We start from the raw sequence: 22097 nt of genomic DNA, 5'->3' as shown, positions 1-22097 counted from the left end.
AATCCTAGTCAATACAATCAGTGGAGATCTGAGAGAAATTAAAAAATTCATCACAGCTTAAAGCAGACATAAAACTGACATACATCAGCTGAACCAGGCTAATAGTTATTCTGGGGTAAGTATCTTCTATTCCTTCTATTCTTATTCAAATCTATAGCTATTGTAGAGGGCACTTATGTTCCCAAAAAGCATTTTGGCTTTCACTGGTAAATATTGTCCAAAAAATGCTTGAAGTTTTCTACTAAAGTGTAAATACAAACTTAAAAAAACAAGATAAATTAAAACAGAATTGTTGTACATTTACAGTAAATTCCCTGGCAGGCACAAGCTCAAAATGTACTACTCTTTGATTTCAAGAAGACACTACAAAGATTAGTAATAACAAGTGAGGATTAGGATTTCAGAATCTGGGTATCTGTGAATCCTAAATACAGTTTTAAAATGCAAACTGGAGGGTAAAATTTAACAAAAACACCTACTGTATGAATTTTGGTATTTTTTTGGGGTTTTTTTTGTGTTTTTTTTTTTTTTGAGGTAGTTCAGTTTACTACAAGAACACTAAATTCTAGGTCTGCTAATAAAATTCAACTTAGCAAGCAGCACCACTGATAAGGAGCCTTGATTATATAACTCTAGAGAGGTCCACAATTTTTGTGAGTGGAATAACCCACAGAAATGTCAAATACCATGTTTTACATTCTATGAAAAATCATGTGTAAAAGTAACAAAATCTGTTACCTTCAGTTTCATCTGCTGTACCCATACAATATTATTGACAACTTCAGAAAGGTTCTTGCCTGACAGCGGTCCAGAAACATCACCAGGAACACCATGGCATCGAGTTCCAAAGTCTGTCTCATAGTCTAACATATGCAAAAGATTCATTAGACCATAAATCTAATAGAACAACCTTAGATCACTATTGCAGTTATAAAATATACTAGGAAAACTGGCATAATTCTAGAAGTACATAAAGACCCTAGCATTCACAAAAAAACTAATGCAATTAAATACCTTTGACATAATCTTGAAGTGCTGCCAGCAATGTTTCCCTCTCAAAAAGCAATTCTTTGCTTATATTTGGGTGTTTTATCAGTTCCTTATGCTTCTGAAATATTTGAAGAAGCTGGAATATGAAGATTTTAACAAGTTATCACTTTCTTATGAAAAAAATTAAACATAGGCTGATACTACCCAGTAGTGCTGTCATTAGCTCTAGGAACTTACTCCTATCCCCTAAACTGACTGCTTAGGAATTAAATATCTTGATCTTCAGGAATGTTTTCAGAATACAGAATTACCCATACCTGCTGTGGACTGTCCTGAATTTCTGAAATAAATTTCTTCAATTGGCTTGCTATTTTTTGTTCCACTGGGGCAATAATTCTTTCATACTGAGAGACTGCTGCTTTCCATAATGGCTAGAGATAATGAGTTCATGTGTTAGTTTAAGGCTATATACATTGCAGAAAGATACAGAAAGAATGTGAATAAATTAAAAATAAGCATTATACCTCTGTGTAAGGATTACAGTGTACAGGATTCAGGCCAGCAAAGGGTTCAAACACATGGGAAAGATGTAAAGAATTTTTTTCTCCAGCTGGCAAAAAGAACATAAGTTTTTCATGAAGTGTTCTAACAGTTAGCACCTATGAGGGAAAGAAAGTATTTGATATAACAAATGTATTTTTACATAGAATTTATATTTACAAGTACACATCTCTCTCCTTTTTATAAGAAACTTTTGAAAGACTCAGACAAACAGATTATAGAATACTATCTGACTCTGAAAAGACTATGGAAGTATTTTAATTCCCTTTTTTAACTTGAAACAATGCTGTTTAATTCTGTCGAATGAAACTAATGTGTATCACTCAAACCTCTACCTCATCAAGACGTTGGCCAAGTTTGGCTATCAGTTCAGGGGAATATTTCTCATTTTTCCATGGATGTAGAGTGTAACGTTGCCATAGTTGTCCGGTTAGGTATTCACAAGCTGACACCCACTGTTCACAAACCAAGATGCCAGACTGTATATTTTCTTTAACACTGTGGAAAGTATCCTCCCACAAATTCAAAGCTGCTAATTTTCTCTGAACAAATCTACCTAGTGAGCCACCTAGAAAACAAAAAGTGTAAAAAAATGAGATGTTTAAAATAATTCCTTTAAAGCTACATCACATTTCAATCACATTTAAAAAAAACAGTGTAGTGTCTTGATTTCAAACCACATAAATGCAGCAATAATTGATTATTTTGTTTCAAGATTCAATAAATTTCTCTAATATCTCCAAGGTAAACAGAAGTTGGTCCAACATGTGAAGCTGATGGATTTGGATTCTGGATTCCACACACAAGCACCTGTCTTTATCAGCAGCAAAAGCTGTATCTGACTGCTCTCCACAACTCTTCCTTTCACATACACATACACATCTGGCAGGAGCACACAACCTCACTGTCCTATGCCTGTCCCCAAACACGGGGCTGCTGTCAAGAGAATGAGAGAAGAGCCTGTCTGCACATCCCGCTCTCACCTCCACACAGACTGAACTGACCTTTAATGGGAGTTTCTGTAAATAAGCTTCCTCCCTGAAGGAAAGACAGGGAGTCAAACAGAAGCATCACAAATCCAACCCACAGGCTAAAAGGTATCCAACTCCATCTTCTAACTATCACCTTCCCAAACATGTATGAAGGCATCTACCAGAATTGGCTGAATTGCCACATACTAGAAGGCAAATAATATTCATGGATCATAATTACAAGAAGCAAGCACCTTCATGCTGTGGGCTATTATTGGTCTCTGCTCAAGGAATCATTTTACTTCTCTCGACTGTTCATTTAATAAAGACTGCATAAAGGTTTACCTATCACATCCAAGAGATTATGCATGCGAGACTGTGGATAAGGATCATGTTCTGTTTGTCTCCACACACTATCAACAGTGTCCTTGGTAGCCTCCACCAAATCCACAACTTCAAATAATGAGAGAGTATCCAAGCTGCAATAATCCTAGGGAAAAAAAAAATCCTTAATATGTTTAATTTGCAAATAGTATTGTCACAACATTTACACTTTCCTGAATCTGGCAAGTGGTGTAGTGTCCTGAGGTCTACTGCATAACAGAATATGTCAGAATCCTCTCAAAAAACCAAGCATTTGTGTAAGTTTATTCATGTGAAGTATTCATTGCTATCTGAAGCAGTGTTCAAGAAAGTGCTCTGTGGGTACCAAAAGTGTTGTAGACCAGCATTAATAGTGTCCTTTTCATCTCGTGAGTCAATCCCCAGTTTACACACTGTAGTATACAGTTGTATTTCCACAGCAGCTCCTAGTATTCAATGACCAAATCCACTCCCAATTAAATGTTGGCATTCCCATCCACCACTGTCACTACAAACTACATGAATATCATTTAAAATAGAACTTTGCCTAAGAAAAAATAACTAAATAGTTATAGATTAATTTATTATATATAAGAGTGTACATGTACTGACATATATTTCATAGCAAGAGTGGTTTTTACTAAGTCTAGAAGTGTATCACTGATTACACAAAATAAAACATACTTTTGCAATGTCCTCAAATAGGTCTCTAAAATATGAAGCTCTCTCTTTACTACACCCTTTATTTCCATGATGAGCACATTCTCTCCAGAACTGAAATTCATCTGTTGGTGTAAGTATAGCTGCAAATAAAAAAGAAAATATTTATATATGATATAAATGAATGTTTATAAAATATGTTCAGTCAGAATATACTTTCTAAAGCAAATTTTTACATATGCTTATGTAAATATCCTTTAAATTCTGATCCTGACTAGATGCAGTACAAAAGTCAAATCTGCTCTTCTGGCATGACCATAAGTAATTCCAGTCTACTAACAACAACCAGTTTTATTTCACACTGTTCAATCACTGGGAAACCTAAACCCTCAATTTGTAAATAAATTATTTACTCCGAATTCAAAAATTAACTATAAAAGACATAATTGCAAAACAAACCTCGCACATCATCTTCACTGAATTTTGTTCCTGTGTAACTGGGATCTGATCTTCTGAGAGCAGTACTCAAGCCAGCTTCAAGCTCACTTAAAAGTTTCTGGAGCTTGGGATCAAATGCTTTACTCCACTTCTCATCCTGTAATGAGAATTTTAAAAATTATGACTCACATAGAGCAATTAGTATTTTCTCCCCATTCATCTTTAACAAAATACAAAATTCAGATTAAGTACCAGCCACATGGTGGAACAATGTAGCATTTTTTTCCCTAAAGCCAAGGAAGAACACCTCATTCTTTTGAATTAACAATTCAGAATAATACTATAAAAAAACATTTTTATCACAAAATCAAAAGTCAATTTCCAGGTTTATAAAGGCACCCTGAAAGTGTGTGAGCCGTTTTTCCACTTTAACCACCAATGGCCAGTGTATTCCACATTTCCAGTCAGGCATATGTATGACCAGAACTTTCCTGTCATCCTCACTAATAGGAGCTTAAGTACTTTCTTTAACTTAGAAATTATAACTATCACCCATTGCTTAATATCCTCAAACATTTTGGTTTCATAACATATTTAGCTCAAAATTAGGTAACATCCTATTGAATTCCAACGTCTCAATATAAATATACAGAACATTAAACTAGTATATTGCTCACCTTTAATAAAACTGGTGCAAAAACTTGTCGTACAGCTTGATAAAGGGTGTTGATTGGTGAATCTAGCATAGATGACACAAGAATATTACTGTGAAGATTTTCTTCAGTAATTACATCAGGTCTCAGCTTAAAGAACACCAACACATTATTCTTTGAATCAGTAGCTTCAATCTGTAATAATGAAGAAAACAGGATTTGTTTAGAAAGCTGTTACTGACTGCTAATCTACATACACCATTTACACAAACAATTTGCATCAAGAAAAAAATGTAAAATACCATATTACTCCCTCTGACAAAATCCTGGTAGTATTTGATTTGCACAGAATATTAAATTTTTTATTATATTCATTTCTTAGTCCATAGGAACCTGACTTCCAACATCAAATACATAAAGCCTTCTACAGCATATAATGTCTGTAAATATCATAATTTCTTACTATATTTTGAAAACTACACTTACCACTTTCTCTGGACAAAACAGAAACTCTGTCTTGTGCCTAGAGAAACTAAGCATGAAGCCAATTTTTAAAATTGTATTTTTAGTCTACAAACCTTTAGGAATATTTTTCTATATATTCTAAATATTCTGTATGGTTTTCTTGAGTTTGTAAATACATCATTCATAGATTTCTCAAGAATAGAGACAGGCATGCTCCTTCATCAGTAAAATCATAAATTGCAGCATGACTAATATTCCATCCACAGCCCAACTTATGGGTAGTTTCAAAAATTGCCATAAAGTAATTACTGAAATTATTTGTGGCTGAGAAGAATTCATAGAACATGCAAATGTATTAAACATTTGATAAATTAATAGCAAAAAGATATGCTAAGTGAAATCCCAGATTCTGCGCAATTGCAAACATTTGTGTACTGTTTTTCTGTTAAAAGAAACAAAGGGTAGTAAGAATAGCTGTCAGTTTTATTGGACAGTATCAGTTTTACTTTCTTATCAAGTCTTTAGCCCAACTCCTACAGACATAGCTTCATTGAGACAGCATACAGTGTATAGCACCAATATACATCTGATCTTCCACAGCTGCTGAAAGCTGTTTCGTATTTTAGGCAGTGGCTCAGCAGCACCCCCAACAACTGGTACACATATGTGTTCATTCTTGCCTGAATACAGCAGGCACTAGACTTCACAGAGGATTTAACCAAGGAGTTATGCAAGTTATGGGTCCACACTTGACATGTTGAGGACTCCTCATATGCTTCTTCCATGTGTGAAGCCACTGACGAAACAGACACCAAGTCCCTGGTCTCACTGCAGAATGACAGGTCCCATTGTCAAGACCCACACCTTGCCTGTACTCTGTGTGGCTGGCACCACACCATGCCCTCCCTACCTAGTGACACTGAGTGCACATCACACCCCATGGTAGCAATCCAAAGAGTCGCTTGCTGAACACAAGACACGAGGCAGGACATTTCACACAATGAACCTTGGATTTCCTCACAGCTGGACACATCCATTTGAAAAATGCACGCTTTGAACAAACACCCACCTTGGATTTGTCAAATATCAGCCAATGTGCTGCACACTGGGTCCCTTCCCTGCACGGAACGGACATTGCCTATGCAATCCTTTCGGACACCTGCATGCAGACATGCCCAGGAAGAAATCATACATCCAACTCCATGCCCCAGGCCACATTGTCTCACATAGAGACAATACACAGCATATCAAAACTGCACCAACATGGGCACAATCCGCTAACAAATGTATTGTCAGCTGACCATAGGGTCTTTGTGGACTCTGAGGACAGTGTTCTTGTTTCAGCAAGGATAGAGTTAATTTTCTTACAGCCCTGTATTTTGGGTTTAGTATGAGAATAATGTTAATATCACACTGATACATTGGTTGTTGCTGATCAGTAATTACCCGAAGCCAAGGACTTCTTAGTGCTTCGTGCTCTGTCAGTGAGGAGGGCACAAGAAGCTGGGAGGTAGCATGGCCAGGCCAGCTGACCCGGTCTGGCCAGAGGGATATTCCATAGCACAGAGCATCCTGCTCAGTGTATGAACTGGGGGAAGTTGGTCGGAAGGCACCGATCGCTGCTGGGGGACGGGTTGGTCATCAGTCAGTGGGTGGTGAATAACTGCACTGTGCATCTCTTGTCTCTCTTGGGTTTTATTCCCCTCTTTCACCCCTTTTCATTACAGTTATTAACATTATTATTAGTGTGTTAGTAGTTAGCTATTATTATATTTTATTTCGTTTCCGTTATTAAACTGTTCTCAAACATATCTCAACCCACGGCGTTGTTTTCTTTCTGATTCTTCTCCCCACGGGGGGTGGGGGGACAGTACTTATCTACTGTCTGGGGTTAAACCACGGCAGCCGCCAGTAGCTTGCAGCAGACGCAGATCTGCACAGATATTCGCAGGAGGAAGATGTCTCCCAAATCTGACACCAGTTTTTACGGCCGCCAAGCCTGGGCTGACTCCGGGCTCTGCATCCCCGCTCGCACGCCAGGACGCGGCGGACACGCGGGACCCGCAGGCGCCGGACACTACGGTACCTTGTTGGAGGCGCTGAGCTGCGCGCCCGAGTGCTGCACCACGAGCAGGAACTCATTGCCGTCGTCGAGGAAGCGGCTCAGCTCCGGACGGGAATGCAGCCCCGCGGCCAGGGCAGCGGCACCGCCCGCCGGGTCCAGCCCGAAGTAGTTAGCAGCTGTGGCTGAAATAAAGCGCTTCCTCCTGTCTCCCTCCCCGGCCATGGTGGCAGCACGCACCCCGCCAGGCAGGATCAAGGCGGGGGCGGATCTAGAGCGCCACGGGAGCACATGAAGGCGCTGGCGGGAGAAGACCCAAAAGGCTCACGGCAGGAAGGACGGCGGCTCGCTCCGGGGCGCAGGGGGAGAGGCCTGGACCCGTCCCGGCGTCGTCGGGACCCGTCACTATGGTGACCGGAGATGGCGGCCCGGGCGCGCAGGCGGCTTAGCTCCGGGTGGCGCCGGGCAAAGAGGCGGCCGTCGACGCGCTCGGAAATCAGCGGAACGGGGCGGGACGGGACTGGCCCGGTGGGCGGGACGGGGCGGGGAAAGTGCCGCGCTGCTCTTCGCACGGCAGCAGCGCCCGGGAGTCACCCGGGGCTCGGCCGGCTCGATCCGCTTCCAGGCTTCCCCTGGGTTCACCGAAGCATCTCTCCTGCCATCAGCTCCGTCACGGTGTCACGGCCGCTGCAGTACTTGGAGTGTCTCCCTCGCCCCCGCCCCACTCCGCTAGGGAGCCCGTGGTGCCCGGTACAATGAGGGCGAGAAGGCCTGCAGTTCCGGCCCCGGAGAACGCTGGGCGAGTGCTCAGACCGCCCACCGAGACCACTGGCTTGTGGTTGCCCGCGGTTTCGCGGATCAGTGCGGGCGTAGCGATCCGCGCCCCGCTCAGCGCTCCCGGCCACTTCTCTAGAGGGTCTCTAAAGGGATGGAGCGCCTCCCGTGCCGCCCAGCAGCTGCCCTCGAACTCGGCCACCGCTCGCGCCTCTCGGCAGGCGGCTGTCCCAGCCCCGAGCCCGCCTCCAGCGCTGACGGGACACCCAGCTGCCCCCCGGTGTGGGCTGTGACCGCGAGGGTTCGAAAGGACTGGAAGAGGTGGTGCTTCCCCCTTTATTTCGCTGCAAATGCTGAGCTGTAACCGGCACCCCAGCCCCGCGCCCGGCTCCCGCTCCGGCCGGGAAACACGCGCCACAGCCCTGCCCTGCTCTCCCGGGGCGGGTCCCGTTGCGGCCCCGCCCCGGCGGCGCTACCACTTCCTGCCCGGCGCCGTCTGTGTCCGGGTCGTTCTCGCCGTTCCCTCCGCAGCCGATACCGCCCGCGCTCGCTCCCGCCCCCGGCGCGACACCCGCTTCTAGCAACGGGGAGGCGGCGGCGTCTGCCCGCGACGAGCGGGGGGCGGCAGCGCCCGGTGGGGCTGGGGAGAACCAGCAGGAACAGGGTCTCCTCTCGTTTCTTCACCGCCGGTCTCGGGAGGCGGCGGCGGCCAGGGGAAGCGAGCCCGGGGGGGCCTCGGCTGCGGGCCCCGGCAGCGGGGCGGCCCCGCCCCGAGGCAGGACGATGCCGGTGAAGAAGAAGAGGAAGTCCTCGGGGGTGGCGGCGGCGGACGACACCGGCCTCAAGAAATGCAAACTCGGCAGGTACCGTCTCACGGGGCGGCGGCCGGTGCCGGCGGTCACGTCCCGGGCCGCTCCTCCGCGGGCCCCGGGCCGCGGCGGCCGTGGGGCTTCCCAGGACGGCGGGCGGGCCGTGTGCGGCCCGGCGGGCCCCGGCAGGGCCGCGGTCGTGCCATGGGGCAGGTGCGGGGCTCGCCGTGCCGGCCGCAGCGGCGGCGTGCGGTGTGGTCACGCCTCGGCGAGAAACATAGAACGGCTCCCATTCCCAGCTGGCTTTGCCTTTGGCTGTACCTCAAGGGCCAGTTCTGGCATTTGTCCCCATATTCGTTCTATCTCCCTGGGGTAGGCGGCTCTCCTCGCTTAAAGGTTGCCAGTACTCAGAGTGTCTGTGCTAAATCGTCATTTCCTCTTTTTTTTTTTTTTTTTTTCTTTTCCCCCTTTTTTTTTTTTTGGTTTGTTTTTTTTTTTTTTTTTTTTTTTTTGACGCGAATTGGAAGGATTGGTCAGCACACTGGAAAACAAGAGCAGGAAAGGTTTCTCTAATAAATTCTGGAGTCAGAAGTATCTTGTTCATTAACTACTGTAAAAATACCACTTTATGCCGTGACATCCAAAAGTTGCTGTTAGCATGATAAATCATTAGTGCGGTGCAGCAGGAGCTTACAGTGTGGCTTCCCCGAAGTAACTGCCTGCTTCATCTATTAGACCTTGTTAAGTATGCCAGTAAAGCAGTAGTTAGGACTAACGTCCTGAGGACATGAGGATACAAAGAACTTGCCAAATCAACACTACAGGAATGGCTATTGCAAAAAAGTGTGGCAGATGGCCTTTCTCGTAGGCTGGCCAAACTTGAGCCTAGAAATACCCAGGCTCTTATTTTGTTATGACTCTTTATTTTGAGTAACCATTCCAGAGCTCACTTTTTGTGGTCATTGATGACCTTTTAGTTTCAGTCAGTTTATTCATTGCCTATAAATAACTGTTCTTGTGCCAGTATTATCCTCTGTACCACTCCCTCATGGTTCTGCCTCAAAGTACATTTAGAGGGATCACTTCTGTTTTCTCATACTTTAAAAAACTAAGTAAATCTGGTTTGTAATACCAACTTTGAGTTTCCTTGCTCATCTTAGCACTTGTTTGCGTGTGTTCACTATCAGTTTGCCTTTCTAGAACACTGTTAAATGAAATTTTATGAGCTTAATTTATTTTACTTAAAGCGTTTTCATAGCTTAGGGAAAAAAAACCCCACAGGTTCTACAGGGAGCTAGTTGTTAGGCAAAAACTCACATTATGATGTGAGAGTTCATGCTAGGTGATCAGAAAATGTTAGATACACAAGCATTTTTGGCATTGTGTTTTTACACAACAAATTATTGGTAATATTTTTTAGTAAAATCAGTGGTTACAAATAGACTTATGTTAATCTGGATAAAGCCAATAAGCAATAGCATACCATATGACTCTGCCTCTTTCTGGTGACTTGTGTTCCTAATGCCAGTTGGACGGATGGATGAATGTTTGTAGGACTCCTTTAATTTTAGCTTTCAACACAGAAGGCTTCTTCTTAAGAGCGTTGTGTTCTTTTCCCCTGAAGCTAAAAACAATACATGGGGAGTTAAAGTTGTTCACCCCTCTCAGAACTGAACTATTCTTCTCCTGCTTGACATTTTAATTTTAAAATTATAATGTGGGAGCTGCATAATTTTAAATCCTCTCATATGATTAGTTCTCACCTCATTGTTAGAAATAACCTTAGCTCGTTCTAAAAGTCTATAATTTGTGCGTGAAAGGAGGATGCATTGAAAAGGTGCTGCAGCTCCTTACTGACTGAAGATGCCTTTCTGTAGTCGATGTTTTTACTGGAAGAAATTCTATGCATTCTTTTAATGAATGATGAATTAGAGAATTCACGTCCTAGGCAAACTGGGTTGTGTGTTACATAATGAAGACAATGATGGGGGAAAGCTGTGTATGCTGAGCAGCTTCAGTCTTGCCACAGATTGCACACTATTATTCTGGTACACATACCAAATATCTATAGAATTTGCAGGTTCCTAATTACATGTATAATGTAAACCAATTGACCAAGTTTTTTTTCCCAGATTTGGATGGTTAACTATAAATAGCCTGACTTTTAAATATGTCAAACTCTGCAGCTTCTGTTGGCCTTAATGGGATCTGTGCATGTTCAGCACTCCTGAAGATCAAGCTGCTTATTAGAGACCTAACATTAAATGCCTGTATGTATAAATAAAAGTGGATAATAAGGCATTTGAATTACTGAGGAGTGATATTTTGGCCATCTGTGTGGGTTTTTTATTGTTTAATATCTACAAGATAACAGTACTTCTGCATTTCAGAAAAAGTAATAGATGCAATAAATTGAGCTATGAGATGATTGTAATCTAAAGGTAATTTTATGTTCCAACAGGAGTTGAGGATGACAGACAGTTGACTTTCATGAAATTCAGCATAACTGTAGATGTATACTGACCTCGTGAAACAATTTAAATAGATTAATAATAAATGTTGTGTAATTTAATTTTTCCTGATTTTCACATGTCTCATTAAAGTAACACTGTTCATCCTTGTGTTTCTATTTGCTACTGCAGATCACAAGCATCTGGTAAAGTAATAAGTGGAGAGGAGCATTTTTCAAGCAAAAAGTGCCTGGCTTGGTTTTATGAATATGCAGGTAATATGCAATGCATTTGTGTTTGAAACTATATGGTTTTGGTTTAAATTAAGCAATACATAAAATATGACTTGCATTTTGCTTTTTGTATGCTGATGTAGACATAAAAATGTGTCTGTATTTGCTTCCTTATAACATGCACTTGAATTAGGATAGCTTTTATTATTACCTTCTTGGTATTTGTTCTTTTTGACTTATTTTTGTTTACTCTATGCTTTATAACTTTAAAATGAAATTACAGATATTGAACAGTACAATATTGAGCCAGGATATACTGAGTGATTCTACTTCTTGCTTTGAAATTGTCAAGTAGAAATCAGGACATTGAGAGATAGTTCAGATTGATGCTTATGTATGCTTATATCTAACTGTATCTTCTTTGTGATCATATTGGAAGACTAATGATATAGGTCATGATTTAAGCTCCTTGGATTTCTGTTTTACAAAACAAAATAATAGAGGTTTATACTGATTTTCCATCTGAGAATTTTGCTAACATTTTTTATATTCTAAATACTAATGTTTTATTCCAGAAGTATTTGAAGTAGCCTCTTTCAAATAACTCACAATTGTCATCGAATAGCTGCTTTCAGTAAATATGCAGGTTATTTTGCAGAATTTACTACACTATTGTTGCTATATATTTACCAATTATATGGTCTCTGAACTCAGGATTTCTAAATTGTTGTTAATTTCTTGTATAGTCACTACTTAAAGTCCATCATAACAGGTTGGTGATTAAAACTCATTAATTGCCAGGTCTTAGTATGGAGAGAGCTGCTGATTCATCTGCCAACAACTGGTTTGAGTATTTTTGTCAGGACTGATATTTTCCTTGCAGCCAATGAACTACTCTTGTTTATAGTAATCTGCTCTCTACTTTAGGTTTGAGGCATACTCTTCTGCAGTGGAGTCTTTTCTAGGGAAATAATAATTTGAAGTTAATTTTCTTGTGATTAAATTTGTTTGTACATTCTTCAGAATTAATACCTATAAAATTTGGCTTTGTTATTGAGTCAAGAATTGAATGTAGGAGGTTATACTTTTAGTTAAGTTAATCAAAAAAATGCCACATTTCCAGCACGAGATAGAATTCCAGTTAAATTACAGTAGGAGATAAAATGTTTCCATTAAAAGATCAAACTATACACACACATATATATGTGTATGAGTTTTTCATATGGACCAGAAACACTCATTTAAGCTTTTACTTGTCATTACCAGTGAAGAAGCCTTGTATATGTTTCTCTTCATAACTTGCCCTTTTTTTTTTTTTTTTTAGCATTTTCTATCTTAACACTGTTTGGCCTTGCTTACCTAGGCAAAATGTCCTTTGCAATATTTTTAAGGAGGTGGGGGTTCATGATCTTAAGTGTCAGTAGGATTTATTTTTCTGTAAAAGTAGCCATTCTCAATAGGTTTTATTGACAATGTTCTTATCTCACAGTGAGTAGTTATTCAAAGCACATTATGCAGATTCTTAAAGAGGCTTCTGCTTACACTGGCATCAGATAAAGTGGAGACAGGTTCATCAAGGACTCTACCTATTTATTATAAGTAGCAAAATTTGCCAAAATGTTGTGAAGCAGTATGTTGTTTTGGAAGCTAAAACCTTTGCCTTCCACATGAGTTCATACTCAATAAATGTTAATGTAATGATCCAAAACATATTAAAATACTGTGTTGACAGGCCTTTTAGTAATATTTGGCTGCTCAGTAGGAGTCATTTTTGGAGGCTTAGTCAAAATAACTGAAGCCAGAGAGAGATTAGAGGAACAAAACGCCCTAGAGTGTGTCCGTATGCACTCTAAATGTGCTGTTTTGCTGCATTTTAGAGACTGTCATGTTAAAATGGAGCAATGACAGCATAACACTGTTGTGGTGCTAATCAATTTTTTTTCATTGCAGCCCTGAATCTTTTTTTTGCTTTGTATATGACTAACATGCTCAGCATTTCTTCAATTTATTGTTATCACTTTGTTTATTTTACTCAGCATTGTAAAACTCATATTAGTTGCACATTCATCCTACTCTGTGTTAGTGTAAACCATAACATTAGCACCATCGAAAGAATAATATCTGTAATAGTAGCTCAGACAGAATTAGATTTTTTTGTTGTTGTTGATAAAATAATTTTTTTTGAAGAACATTATTCATAAAGTAACTTCAGCAGAGAGTAGTGGTACCTGAATTGTCTTAATTGACTGCCACAGTTATGCAGTTGAGCTGTGTTAATAGGAAGCTCAATGGATTCTTTTGAAAACTCAGATACAAAACTGAAATGGCTCAACTGCTGTTATAGGGAGGCAGTGCACAGAACATACATTCTGGTGTAGCACATACGTGTCTACACAATTGCACTTGATAGAATAGGTCTAGCTTAAAAGCAACTTAATAGTGTTATTCAATGTTTTAGAAATACTTTGGGTGCAATATAGCCTAATTATTGTGCGTTACCCTTATGAGCAGTGAATGTTATTTGAATTTCACTCTGGTGTGGTTTTTGCTTTGAAGGTCCTGATGAAGTTGTAGGCCCTGAAGGAATGGAAAAGTTCTGTGAAGACATCGGTGTTGAACCTGAAAATGTAAGTTTCTTTCGTAGTGCTCATAACACTTAAGGGGATATTAGATAAGGTTAAGTCGTGTAAAACTCTTGACTCCACTAAGCAAAGAGTTTTTCATCTTCCTGCTTGTAGGAGCTGCTCTAAGATATTCAGCTGAATACATCAATATTATGGCTGATGTGTGAGGTTTTTTTGGGTGGGTTTATTATAGTAATACTTAATTTTCAAAAATTTTAAATTGAGGGAAAAAATGCATGTAGCTGAATTTTTTAATGGTAACAAATATGAAGACCAAGGACATACCACAATTGCTAGAATGTTTGAATGCTTTGGAGTTTTATTCTTGGACATTAGTAAATCAGCCTTTTCTTATGTACTTACTCCTTTTCCTCCCCTTATTTTTATTTTGTTTCCCCTAGATTATTATGTTAGTTTTAGCCTGGAAACTAGAGGCTGAAAGCATGGGATTTTTTACCAAGGAAGAATGGTTAAAAGGAATGACCTCATTACAGTAAGAGTGTTTTTACATATCTAAATAGAATGTTCTGATTTTATGATTGTAACTATAACTTAACTATTCTTGCTCTCTTTCATGTATGTTGGAAATAAGACACAAAAAAGCTGGCTTTTAGTTCTTGTTTTGGTCCACTACTGCGAAATTAATCTGATGAGTTCATTCAAAGAATTAAGTTATTGTCTAAACCTAGTTAAGTCAGGTTTTGGTGGCTTCCTTTTCTTGCAACAATATGTTAAAATACCATTCTAGTTAGCAGATGTAAATATGTAGATCTGGAGATGCACATAAGCATATCTCAGCACTGATATTATGGAAAGATTTTACTGATTTCTGAGCTTTATAGATGAGGACTGCATGGATAATAATTTCGGCTATTGGTGTTATTAGATGCACATGAGAAGCCATGCTTAATGCTTAGGTTAAATAACACCTTTTCAATTTATAAATCAACTTCTTGCTCTGCCTAAAGAGACTGTTTCTTATATTAATCAGCTTTTTGTGCGGCTTAATTCAGTTGTTACTTTTTGTTTGTTCTTTGTAACTACTTTGTTTGTAACTACTTTTGGTACCCTAGTGTTTTAAGGATGTCTTGTTATGACACTGCATTTAATATTAGAAATAGGGAGCTACTATTGCAGCTAGAGCACTGTGGGAAAGAGGGCTTGGTTTTACCCTTGCCCTGTCAGTTGTGGATTGGTTTGGGAAATTGTATCAGGCATATACCCTCTGGTTACTCAGAACTATGGCTCTGGATTGACTCAACTCTTAGTTGATTTGGGATCAGGCTACTGATAGATGCCTTGATTATTTTGTGATTATCACCAGAAATTAAATTAGGAGCTGGAATGATTAAATTGCCTGAAATTCAGGATGACAGGTTAGATTCTGGGTGCATGATTTTTTCAGATGCAGTGAATGGGTACTGGTCACTTATCTGAAGTATTTAATTTTTATGCTTCTATTTTAATAGAAGCTTTCAAGAGTTAGCCAATCTCACAAAATGCAAGCACAAAGATGTATGAAAACGGGCACCTGTTCAGAGCTGATGCTTTAGACTTTTTCTAATGATTTACTGACTGGAAATCCTCTGGTTCTTTTCAGAACAGAGCTGGTCATGCTATAGTCTAAAGTTTAATGCGGAAACTAGGGTGCTGCTGTGCGTTTTCATAGAAACAGACTTCTGGTGAGAGCACTTGCCTAAGCCTAAAGCAGTTAATGTGTATGTTTTGCTTCCCCTGTTACTCTCTAAAAAGCTGGCTGAGCAGCTGGGTGAAGCAGAGATGCTCACGTAACTCAAGATCCATTGACTAAAAAATTCATGCAAATTTTGGCTGGGAGTGAGTGAGCAGCTCTGTGATGCCTAGTTACCATCTGGGGTTAAACCATGATGAATGAAAATACAAACCTGTAGACTTGTGCTGTTGTTGCTTACTAAAAAGGGAGGATCATATTATGGGATTCCATCTGGAATGGGGTTATCTATTTTCTCTTGAGAGGTTTGACAGAAGTTTGAAGGAAAACGGGTTTACACTTGAATCAGTAAAATATTACTGCATGCTTGCACAGCTTGTTTTTTTTCTTTTAATTTTTGCATGAATAAATGAGATTGAAATTCATTAAAACCCCAGAGTGTATTCTACATAGACTTTTGTTATAGAATTTTTATTTAAAAATATGTGAAATGTTACACAAGGTAATTGCATGAACAGTGCTGGGTGGAATTCAGCTCAATAGTATGATACCTAAATGTTTGGTTTATATGCAAGAGCTGGATTTCTTAAACTCTTATTGTAATCTTTGGAGTTCCAGTCAGTGTAACGGAGCCTAGGGAAGTATCCAATTTGCTCTAAGACCTAATGACTGGTCACCTGAATTGCTCTTAGAGGTTGCTTGGCTAGTCCTCTATGAATGGCAACACCTGAAGCTTAGGACATCTATCTCTAATCTACAGTTACATGGCAGCACTTGGGTACCTGAATCTTGAAGTGACATTCTCTCTGCATGTTTTGTAATACACTGGTGAAGTTTGCTGTTTAGAGATGAGAAAAATAAGTGTGTGGTGAGGTAGATGCTGTCAAAATGAAGGTGAATTGAGGCCTAAATATCATCTTATGAGACCTTAGCGACTTAGGCTAGGAGGTTTCCAGTATGTTGTGTAGGTAGGGTGAATTTTGCCACATGTGTGGGCATATACATATATATGTATGCATATATGTAAGCTGTCTTCATAGCAGAAAGAATCAAGTACCTCTGCTAGGCTGATTATTTCATCCTCCTTAGGATGAAATGTATATACTAACATTATATGCTTTTGGTTTAATGTTTGTATACATCTTACTGATTTTTCTTTTTAGTAGAAGACAAGTATAAATGAATAGCTATGAAATATAAAACATTGGAATATCTGAGTAGGAGTTAATGAATCATTGCTTTGTCCATGTTAGCTATGGCTCAGATGATCTCTCTACCTCAACAGAAATTAAAATGCATCCACTTTGTGGTGATAATTTTAGTTTTGTTAAAAATGTGACATAGGGATGAGAAGAGAATGTAGTAAGCTAATGTCTAATTTTGTTGATCTTGAGGTAACACTATTTAGTGCTATCTTTCAGTAAAGACAGTTTGAGCAATCGCATATTTTTCTAGTGTCTGTACAGGAGTTTAGTGTTAATTCACTTGTGCTAATTAGAAGGTTCTTCTGATTATTAGGAAGATTATTCTAAGTATGGGTGACTTCAGTCGTCTGTTTTATGGCACAGGCAGCTGTACCTCTGTAAAAGAGGAGTTTTTGGGAGGAAAGTCAGTGGCTAGGTACAGAAATGCCCTAAACAGCTTTAACAGAAATATGTCTGTGTGTCGGGATCCAGAGGTTGGTGCTGGTCTGAGCACGATCTCTTTGGCTTTTTGGTTATAAATGCACTGATAATAAATCGCTTAGGAGTCGTGACACTTAATAATTGCTCATTTTCATACCAACTTTTTCAAAAGAATCAATTGTGTATTAAAATACACATAGCCAATAGTATAGTAGACAAATAGCATTTCACTTTGTACTTAGATTTATGATTATTTGAATATTTTAACAAAGTAGTTTGCAAGAAATTTAAACATACTGAAATTTGTGTTTACCCATGATATGATAAATAATCTGTCAAATTATATTTAACACTGTGTGGTAAACCCACTATAAATATTTTATGCATCACTAGTACACTAAAAGCTTGAGCATTTAGGTAGATTAAATAGGTGGATTTGTCCTCAAATATGTAGAACATTTGGGTGGAAGTATGAAGCTTTGAACATAGAAGAGATATGAATAAAAACATGATGCCTTTCTAGCATAGCATAATGCTATGCTAGAAAACCCCCAGTTTTAAGGGTTAAATAGTAGAATACAGACTGATTAGAGGGCTGAAGACAAAGAAATTAATTTTATTCTTAGTTCAAGAGCTCTTTTCAATTTGTTATATGGTTTCTCACAGCATATACTAGTTGTCATCTGAATATGTAGCCTAATTAGCTAGTAGTTTTATTTATTTAGCACCAGTGTTGGCTAGGACTCTGCTGCTTTAGGTAGATGCTACTGGAGACAAGAAATAATAAAATAGCATCAGTTGGAATTGCTACATTTCTCTTGTCAGAGTCTGAGAGACAGACTGACAGACAGCTGTGTACATGCAGGCTGGCAGATCTGAGGAACAGGAAGTATCAGCTGTGGGCAAAGTACAGCATCAAAGCCCAGCATCTCAGCAACCTGCAGTACCCCCGAAGGGCCCTTGCTGGGGGCCTGTGTGACAAGTCCATGTGGAGCTGTTAGAGGTGCACATGTGTGCTCTGAGAGGCAGGCTGCCAAAAGGGGGACACGTGACCAAAAGAAGTATTTATATACAGCTGCATTTCTGAAAGTATGCTTCTTCACGAAGGATACAAGGCAAGGTAGATTTTTTAATTTATTCTTTTTTAGTCATGGCAGCTTTTTTTTATAAGAATAAAATGTCCTTTTATAACTGCTCTATTGAGTGAGTATTTTCTGGAGGATTAGCAAAGTTAAATTGCATTCTCCTTTGCCATTGTTGGTGAATCTGACCCATTTTCTATTTGGAAACAAAATTCCTTGCTGAGTGAAGTACAAGGAGATCTTTCTGCTAAAGGGTTATTTTTGCCAAAGCTTTATGCTGTTGACTGGTGGACCCGTACGTTCTCATACAGCCTTTGATTTTTCAGTTGAATAGCTGCTGACTATTTCAGGTGATTAAGGTTTTATCAGATTTTGCATTTATCAGTCATAAAACATGAGCAGACTGGTATGTTTTGCAGAGTGCCTGCTTGATCCTGCCAGTTGTAAACACACACTTCAAAACTATATGTTTAGGGTTTGTGTTTTCCTATTATTTACAGCTGGATTTTACCCCTTAATGCACACTGAATGATGTTTTCTTCAAACATTGATAGTGATTGGAAGATAAGATACTGCTGAGTATGAATATAGATTAAAGAGTTTGGAACTAAAAGAATATTGTTTGAGATGTGAAACATGCACTTCTTATTATGTTGCTGATATATTTAAAACAAAAAACATGCTTACAGAAGCCAGCTTGATCATTTCAGTGAGCTGCAAATATTGAGCGTGTTCAATATTCTTTAAGTCAGTTTCACAGTATTACTCCTGTATATCTAATGATTGTGTTTTGGCAATTTTAATTTTTTTAGGTTTGCTGGCATTTTTTTCATTGCCTAATGTTGTGTTTTGAACTCCTAATGTTTTTATTTTGGTTTTTTGTTTTGTTTTTTTTTTTAAGGTGTGACTGTACAGAAAAATTACAGAGTAAATTTGACTTCTTACGGTCACAGTTGAATGACATTTCATCCTTTAAGAATATCTACAGATACGCCTTTGATTTTGCAAGGGTAAGACTGCTGAAATGTTAGGAAAGTTCTTACTTTTATTTATTCAACAAGCTTGTACTTGATTGGTTTTTGTGCTTTCTTTATTCAACCTTAGGAAAAAGACCAGCGGAGTCTTGATATTGATACTGCAAAATCCATGTTAGCTCTTCTGCTTGGAAGAACTTGGCCACTGTTTTCAGTATTTTATCAATACCTGGAGGTACAAGTTTCCTTGACTTTGTGAATATTGGCATAGTAGTTGGACTGTTCTGTGAGAATACTGTCTTTATTTTACTTATGAATGTATCCATATTGCTCCCTTTCCCTTGCTCAATGTGCTTATGAAAGAGTGATGTTCTTGTATGCATCACAGATCCTTATCTTTCTCCCTGTGCCCCAGCCCCTTTTCTTATCAAAGGCAACTAAAATTCCATCTTGATTTTACTGTAAATATAAATTTGAAAGTAAGTAGTAGAGCCTTACTAGTCTTTTCAGCTGCATCTGCACTGCATTTCAAGTTTGCTTTGTGCAGATATAGTGTGAAGGTACCTTGATCTCTGACTCTCTGGAAGATTTTGGTCAGCTCAGCTGCAAGTGATTGATTAAAGAGACCAGATGTGTAGGTTGTGGAACACATAGGGCTTGATATTATTCCTTGGCTTCAAAACAGTGCTAATACTGCAAAGTAGATGTCCTTATGATTATAATGTATTGTACCCTGGAGAAAAGATTTTTTTTTTTAATATTCATTCTGGAAATATATCTGAGCTAGATATGCCCCACTTCAGGGCATGGCAAAAATATACCAGTTTTTGAAGCTTAGAGTGGTGACTTACTGATTTCTAGGTTTTGAGGAAATTGATTCTGCTCTGATCTTCCACGAAATAATTTTATGTCATTTCATAACTACAAAATATGTTAATGTGTAGTATTTTTAGAAATGGAAAATCAAGTAAGTAACAGCCATTGTTACCCATTAAATAGTTTGTTAGGAACTCATTGAAGATAAAATGAGATAAATGAGATACAGGAGTACCAAATGCCACTTGACATTTTAATATTTTGAAATTACTTTTCCTAGCAATCGAAGTATAGAGTTATGAACAAGGATCAGTGGTACAATGTACTAGAGTTCAGCAGGACTGTCCATGCAGATCTTAGCAACTATGATGAAGATGGTGCATGTAAGTATTCTTAATGTTTTGCTTATTCAAATATTAGCAGAGAATTTTAAAATTGCATAAAACAAATTTCTGTAACAGAAATAATACTGTAAGGTATATTTTTTTTCCAACAATGAATAGAAAAACAGCCCTGATAACCATCCATCTTCAAGCTGCAGATATTAATTTTTCCTAATTGTTTGTCAGGGTATAGTATGTCAGTAGTATGATGGTTTACTTGAACCAGCTTGTATTCAGTGAGAATCTAATGAAGGTGCTTGCTGCATGCAACAGTAGACTTGCAAGTAGAATTACAAACAGCAAACTCTCATTTTGTACTAGTATATAATAAACTGTAGCTTAACAATTCTTGCCTACCTGCTGGTACTTGGGGTTGAGCTCTTCACCTGGCTGGTAGTCAGTCATGCTGTGACTGAATTGCCTAACTCCTGTTTTGGTCCATGTTCTAATTATTCACAATTTTGAAAACTTTGGGAAGAAGGCATTAGTTGTGCTGATTTACAAGATTACTTTTATGCTTTTCATTCAGTTCATTCCACCTGTCGGATATCAGGAACAATTTTTTCCATATAAATTTTTGTGCACTTTTTATCATTCTTGGATTGGAATGATTGTACTAATTTATGGGTATTTTGCCACAGGATTGACATGGATATTTCTTAGACCAGTAGTTTTAACCCTCATACTTAAAAAGGTGTTTGAAAGACATTGCCAATTATAACTCCAAGTTTTGTCCATTTGCAGGGCCCGTACTTCTGGATGAATTTGTTGAATGGCAGAAAGTTCGTCAAGCGTCATAGCAAAAATTCAAAAGAAAATGCAAAAGGTTTTTTTTTGTGCCCGCCTGTACACAAAGTAATGAGAAAAACAAAGGATTGCATTTTCATTCATAAGAAAGACTTTACAGTAATTTTTTTTTCCTTTTTTAAGGAGACTTTCTTGTTACATGTGATATGGGCATTGAACCACACCTCTTCTGAGACTGAAAGTTGGAGTTCTTGTTTTGAGTCTTATGTTTATAGCATTTATTTCAGAACAATAAAGATTCAGATTTGTGACAAAGGCCTAAAAGTGAAGGATGTCCCTTGAATGTGAGTGTGGTGTCTATTTTTAAAACCAAATCTATGATATCTTTCTCAGAAGTGCCCTTTGCTATGAATTTTTGAAGACTTTAAAAATGCTTAATTGGCACTGTTGCTTGCTGTTGGTGTGATTGTCTGTGTGGCAAATATTAGAAAGGATGACTGATTTTGGAAGCCCTGGGTGGGATTGTGCTAATTTGCATAGTATTGGTCATGGGTTGTGCCACAGTTTTCAGCTCCTCGTGGAGGTAAAGGCCTTAAACTCCTGGTAGTGTTTTTTATTTCTTTGTTTACTCCCCACCCAGTGGCATGGCATTTAATGGCAGGCTTTTTCAAAGCAGAAAGGTGTAGAGCAAATGGCTCTGTGTGCAGAATGGCTGAAAACTAGTTGC

The 22097-nt window shown here is 39.1% G+C and overlaps 2 protein-coding genes across 2 annotated transcripts in view; one reads left to right on the top strand and one right to left on the bottom strand.

The window, feature by feature from the left end:
• Positions 1-7422, bottom strand: part of DYNC2H1 (dynein cytoplasmic 2 heavy chain 1) — a 147629-nt gene extending 140207 nt beyond the window's left edge. The window contains exons 1-10 of the mRNA XM_054002204.1: positions 7188-7422; positions 4661-4831; positions 4005-4140; positions 3570-3688; positions 2868-3012; positions 1887-2119; positions 1515-1649; positions 1308-1421; positions 1015-1126; positions 739-863 (exon numbers count right to left, since the gene is read on the bottom strand). Coding sequence (XP_053858179.1) covers positions 739-863; positions 1015-1126; positions 1308-1421; positions 1515-1649; positions 1887-2119; positions 2868-3012; positions 3570-3688; positions 4005-4140; positions 4661-4831; positions 7188-7388 — 1491 coding nt within the window. The 5' untranslated portion in view covers positions 7389-7422. The remainder of the gene's footprint in view (positions 1-738; positions 864-1014; positions 1127-1307; positions 1422-1514; positions 1650-1886; positions 2120-2867; positions 3013-3569; positions 3689-4004; positions 4141-4660; positions 4832-7187) is intronic.
• Positions 7423-8447: 1025 nt separating this feature from the next.
• Positions 8448-21713, top strand: DCUN1D5 (defective in cullin neddylation 1 domain containing 5). Its single transcript, XM_054002191.1, has 8 exons — positions 8448-8800; positions 11389-11471; positions 13986-14056; positions 14455-14546; positions 19352-19460; positions 19555-19659; positions 20521-20623; positions 21368-21713. Exons 1-8 carry the CDS (start codon positions 8721-8723, stop codon positions 21421-21423), a joined length of 699 nt encoding a protein of 232 aa, XP_053858166.1. The 5' UTR covers positions 8448-8720; the 3' UTR covers positions 21424-21713.
• Positions 21714-22097: the final 384 nt, after the last annotated feature.

The sequence above is a fragment of the Vidua macroura genome, chromosome 2 (genome assembly GCF_024509145.1).
Source record: "Vidua macroura isolate BioBank_ID:100142 chromosome 2, ASM2450914v1, whole genome shotgun sequence".
NCBI classification, from domain to species: domain Eukaryota; kingdom Metazoa; phylum Chordata; class Aves; order Passeriformes; family Viduidae; genus Vidua; species Vidua macroura.
This window is presented reverse-complemented; position numbering and strand designations above follow the sequence as displayed.